This window comes from Triticum dicoccoides, chromosome 4A (assembly GCF_002162155.2).
Source record: "Triticum dicoccoides isolate Atlit2015 ecotype Zavitan chromosome 4A, WEW_v2.0, whole genome shotgun sequence".
Classification (NCBI taxonomy): Eukaryota; Viridiplantae; Streptophyta; class Magnoliopsida; order Poales; family Poaceae; genus Triticum; species Triticum dicoccoides.
This window is the reverse complement of record NC_041386.1, coordinates 370,741,577-370,746,849: the sequence shown is the minus strand read 5'-3', so window position 1 is coordinate 370,746,849 and position 5,273 is coordinate 370,741,577. Positions and strand designations below refer to the sequence as shown.

At 47.4% G+C, this 5,273-nt stretch overlaps 1 protein-coding gene across 1 annotated transcript; it reads right to left on the bottom strand.

The window, feature by feature from the left end:
• Nucleotides 1–1,146: 1,146 nt before the first annotated feature.
• LOC119285942 (adagio-like protein 3) lies at nucleotides 1,147–4,247 on the bottom strand. Its single transcript, XM_037565270.1, has 2 exons — nucleotides 3,819–4,247; nucleotides 1,147–2,956 (listed from the first exon to the last, which is right to left on the bottom strand). The coding sequence occupies exons 1-2, from the start codon at nucleotides 4,115–4,117 to the stop codon at nucleotides 1,375–1,377; spliced, it is 1,881 nt and encodes a 626-aa protein (XP_037421167.1). The 5' UTR covers nucleotides 4,118–4,247; the 3' UTR covers nucleotides 1,147–1,374.
• Between the last annotated feature and the right edge of the window lie 1,026 nt (nucleotides 4,248–5,273).

Sequence of the window (5,273 nt, the reverse complement as noted above, 5' to 3'; positions counted from 1 at the left end):
TCAGAGTCTGGATCTCGAGGTGGTGACGGCCTTATGAGGCTGGTGGCCGTATGGGACGACCCTTCCATCAATAGATCGGATTCGATGCGGCTCTGCAGGTGACACATGTGCCTCTTTCGGAGTTGTCGGGCGGTGCCTATCGCCGGCAGGTGAAGCCATCGGTGGATGTGCTACCGGCGAGGTGGCTCTGGCGGTGTCATGTTTAGCATGTTGTTGTCGGATCGAAGTTGGTGCGACAGTAGTGAGAGGCAAGCGGTATGGGACGTCTTTGTCTTCTGTTGTCTCCTCCGGAGGTATCCAGCTATCGAGGTGTCGGTAGACGGATAAGGGCGGATGGTACAAACGACTTCAGCGACGAGTTTATGCTCTCCAGTGGAAACACAAGATCTCTGATCAGACTACGTCGTCACACGCCTGTGTCATGTCCTTGCTGAAGGTGGTGGATTGAAGCTTGGCTTTGAGGATGAGAATTCGGAGTTCAACCTTGCGGTGGACTCGCCATCATCGGCGCACGTGCGGCAATTCCTTTTTGAAGACGCAGTCTAGGAGTTGTGTATTTTTTTGTTTATGTTGTGTCTTGTATCATAGAGATTAGTGACTATCTGGAGGAGGTACTATCACGAGATATACGGGTTCAGGGTTTGTTTTCCGATTTATTTCCGGATCGATGGTGTTCAGCTGTTGGATTTTGCACTACTAATAATATATGGCTGCATGATCGTTATGATGCAGAGGCTAGGGGTTATCCTCCTTTACAAAAAGACGAGTTTCACAGCGTTCGCCCAACTCCATGCATGATCAGGGATGCCTACCATACAGTGCTCCTTTGTGTAGAAAAAAGAAGGCAAGTCAGAGAGGTGGTGTTGGCACTGTAGATAATCTGCTGTAGACGATTAGTGTTGGTAATTACTGTAGTTAACCACTGTGCCACCTTGCTATTAGTGCGGCTGTGGCGAAGCAAAGTCAGGGAGGTGTAGTTCTACCTGACTTCCCTTGCAATGTCAGAGGATCTCGTTCCGATTGTCCGATTGTTTCGTGGTCTCCAAAATACATTCATGTTTCTGTCAGTTAGTACAATACAGTAATTATTGCTAACTGAAATCGCATCAAGATACATATAAACCACATACACGCATGAGCAGATACTAGTGGAAAGATTGTGGTACTCACGCATTTACAACCAACAAAAGTAACTGTGGTATAGGGATTTCCAGCCTTATCTCCCATATGGCCGTATCATATGAAAACAACAAGGTATACTAAAACTCTCATCCACAAACTCTTTTTAAATTCTTTTGCACTCATTTCTGTACAGAAAAGCAGTGACAGATAGATGAAATGAAGGTAAGGTCTAAAATCATGAGAACCCTATAATCATCCATCTTCATCGGGCCTGCTTGAGAGGCAGAGCTCGTGAAGCTCATTCAGGATCCACTCCTCTCCGGTGTGTCCACCAAGAACCAAGATCCTAGTGCCACCAACCACGCAGGTGCTGTGTCCCCAAGCGAACTTGGGTGGCTGCCCAGGGACATTCAGGATTCTCCATGTCGGTTTTTCCTCAGCCGGATCAAGCAAGAAGAGCTCAGCTGGTGAGTGCAGCCCGGCGATTGAGCCGCCAAATATGATGATCCTTCCACAGGGCAGGCTCACGGTGACATGATCAAGCCTTGGCGGCGGACCAACGCTTGGAAACCCAGTTGTCGCCAACTGCCTCCATTGTGGATTCTCTTCACCAAAATCCATTATGTAGGCATCACTGGAGCGCAGTCGGAGCGAGCCACTCTTTGCCAATCCACCAAACATAAATATTTTAGTCTTACCATAAACAGAGAAGGTATGGCCAAGGCGCGACGACCAGGATGTCGGGATCTCCTTCCATGTTGGCTTCTCCTTCGTCAAGTCAAGCAAGAATGTGTCGCTTAGAAGCACACCGGACTCGGCACACCCCCCTGACACAACAAGTTTAGAACCGTCCAGGGTGCATGAACTATGCCAGGACCGTGGCAGTGGCGGACCGTCGCTAGCAATCTCCCTCCAAGCGGGAGTCTGAGCATCAAGGTCAAGGACGAAGACATCATTAAGCAAACCTTGCTGTCCGCAACCTCCAAATACTACCAGCCATGAGCCATTTAGCCATGAGAGAGTGTGGCCCCAGCGGCCAGGTGGGGAGGCAGAAACCTTGACACGGCACCATTCTGGCTTTGGAGCCTCCAGGTTAAGCACAAAGGTGTCACTCATAGGCTGCATGTTGACCCCCTCCCCGCCAAAAAGGACGAGGCGGTTGCCCACAGCACAGGCACTAAAATTGCATCGGGATGGCTCAACGCGTCCTCCAACTGTGAACTTCTTCCAAGAGGCTGCCTTGAGAGTTGTTAGTTCTCTTGCAAGACGACCCCATCCTAACATCTTGGTGCTCATCTCAAGCCTGCCAGTGACATCTCTTCCCCATGCATTTTGGCAGACCATTTTTGTCAGATGATCATTCTTGGTCAGCAGATGCATTCTAGTGCAGACTGAGCCAACTGAAGCTACATCTCTTGGTGACAGGCGAGATAAAATGTTATAAGCTAGAACTTCATCCGAGAGGTTGAAGATAGCGCAGTACTCTGAACATTGGACTATAGGAGTATGCTCATGAGAAGTCCGGTTCATATCTTGAAAGCTGAGCCTGTGGCTGGACTGTGGTTTATATACTGGGTAAGAAATGTTGCTGGGATCGATGTTAGCATCAGAGAACAACTGGATCGCAATTATGTGTGTAAAAGCGCCATCATCCCCATGCATTGGAATGAGCCTTAACCGGTTATTCAGTGGAGCGCCATTTTTCCGAAAATTCAGTAGTTCACCTTGGAATTCAATTCCATCACTGAGGCATCGTCGCATCTCTGAAACAACCATTGGATCGACAAGGGGATGTCGTCTTTGGGCAAGTGGGTCCCGAAATTGTAGGAATCGGCTGAAAACAAATTCAAGTCAACAGAGTAATGTGAGAATTTCGGTAGGCCCTCTGTCAGATATGTCATTGAATTGTTAGCTTATTTCAAGTAAGATACAGTTTAACGATTGGAACAAATGAAAAAGTTTATCAAAATTTAAGGCACCCATGAAATAAATTCCAGTGGCAAGTAATAGCCTGTCTGACTCGAATAAATTAGCATATTTTCCTTTGCATTGGCATGGCTGCTATCGATCAACCAACATTAATAAGCATAAGGCTCAAAACTAGCACTGATATTTAGTTTAGTACTTTTTCAAAATTTGGAAGTTTGTTCGGCCCAAGTCGTTTTAGACATTGAGAAAGTGAAATTTTAGAAACGTTAACTACCGGTATCTTTAGAAATATTTAGATTAGATACTCCAAAATCATATGTAGAAATTTATCATGGTAGTGCTTTCACTATATAAATTTGAGTTTTTCTACACATGCTGCAAGAGCAATTAGTGGACAAAGTTGCATTTTGAGGCGATGTCAACCGACAAACGACAGCTTTTAAACCCCACAAATCAATTTAAGAACCAGCCAATCAAACTAGATAACCACATTTTACATTCCGCTAAGCGAGTACCTATCTTTGCACTAGCATTACGACCACACAAGCTGCAAAAGCAAAGTGGTGCAAGGATATTTTGAAATATAAAAACGAATTGCACGAATACGAATTAAAATCCTAATTTTGCTACGAAAGGGCCGAACTCAAAACAAGCTAGTGGCTACCACACTTGTGAGTTGTGAACATTGAAAGAGATGGCCACCCTGATAATACGGCCAGAAAAGTAGACGACCACCGCAGAGCAGAGAAGACGGCTGGAGCGCTCACCAGTTCCGGCCAAGGACCTCGTGCGCGCGGTACCCCGTGGCAGCCTCGAAGGCGGCGTTGACGTAGATGACGGGGAAGTCAGGCTCCACCGCGTCTGCCACCACGATCGCCGCCGCCATCTGCTCTCCCGGCTGGCCAGCCATCCCCAGCCCCGGCGCTCCCCAGGCCCACCCACCGGTCCCCTCCTCCTCCTCCTCTTCCCCGTCGACCTCCATCCCCTCCTCCACCTCCTCCTCCATGGCGCACAGCCTCATCCGCTTGACCGCCACGACGGCGCAGCGATCCACCCCATCAAACATGCCTCGCTCGTTCTGTACACGGCGCGCTGGTGGGATGGAAATGGAGATGCCGCTGCTGGTGCAGAAGAAGGTAGGAGATATTTTACAGAGCCAAGTAGGGTTACTACAAAAGAAGTTGGGAGATATTTTGCAGAGCATAGTAGGGGTAGTAGAGTAGTCTTGTTTTTATGCGCGCGCAGGAGAGAAGGGGCACGAGGTTGGTGGTTAATTACCGGATTCGCCAGAAAACATCTCGCGCTCGGCCGGCAAGCTGGGGCGGGTCAGCGGGTGGGCCCGGTGCGGGACGGACGGTGTGGTAGACCCACACCGGGTGGCACCCATACGCCACGTGTTGCCGTGTATCTTCAGCAAATCTACGTCATAAAAATAAAAAAACTTAAAGCCACCCACCAAATACACACAAACAGATTACCACTAGTAAATGATCTTGCTTTGCCACGGGCTTTTGAAATATTTTATTTAAGTTATATATTTTTCTAATAATAAAGCTGCTATCGATTCTTGCTCTTTGATTTTTGTCCGCTTCATTGGTTCACTGTTTTTACCTCATTTATACGTCAGTTTTATTGTTACGCACTGAGATAGCGAAGCAAACGAATCAACCCATGAGCTAGCCCAACAAATAAGGCCCACATATCCTGATTAAGGTTTTTGGCAGCCCTAGATGCAAAAATTCTTCATGCAAGGGAAATTGAACTCCACACTATAATACCCCGGACGTAATTTATCTTATATGTATTCCAACTCTTACCGTTTCCGGTGCTAAGTTATTTTATTTTCTCGGTGTCGGATTTTGTCTCCGTGTGTTGTTGTCTTTGTCATGCATCTCATATCATGTCATCATGTGTATTGCATTTGCATACGTGTTCGTCTCATGCATTCGAGCATTTTTCCCGTTGTCCGTTTTGCATTCCGGCGCTCCTATGTCCTCCGGTGGTCCTTTCTACCTCTTTTCGTGTGTGGGGGTTAAACATTTCTGGATTGGACCGAGACTTGCCATGCGGCCTTGGTTACTATCGGTAGACCGCCTGTCAAGTTTCGTGCCATTTGGACTTTGTTTGATACTCCAACGGTTAACCGATGGATCAAAAAGGCCTCATGTGTGTTACATCCCAACACCCCTTCAAAGTGGCCCAAAACCCATCCAAATCTCTCC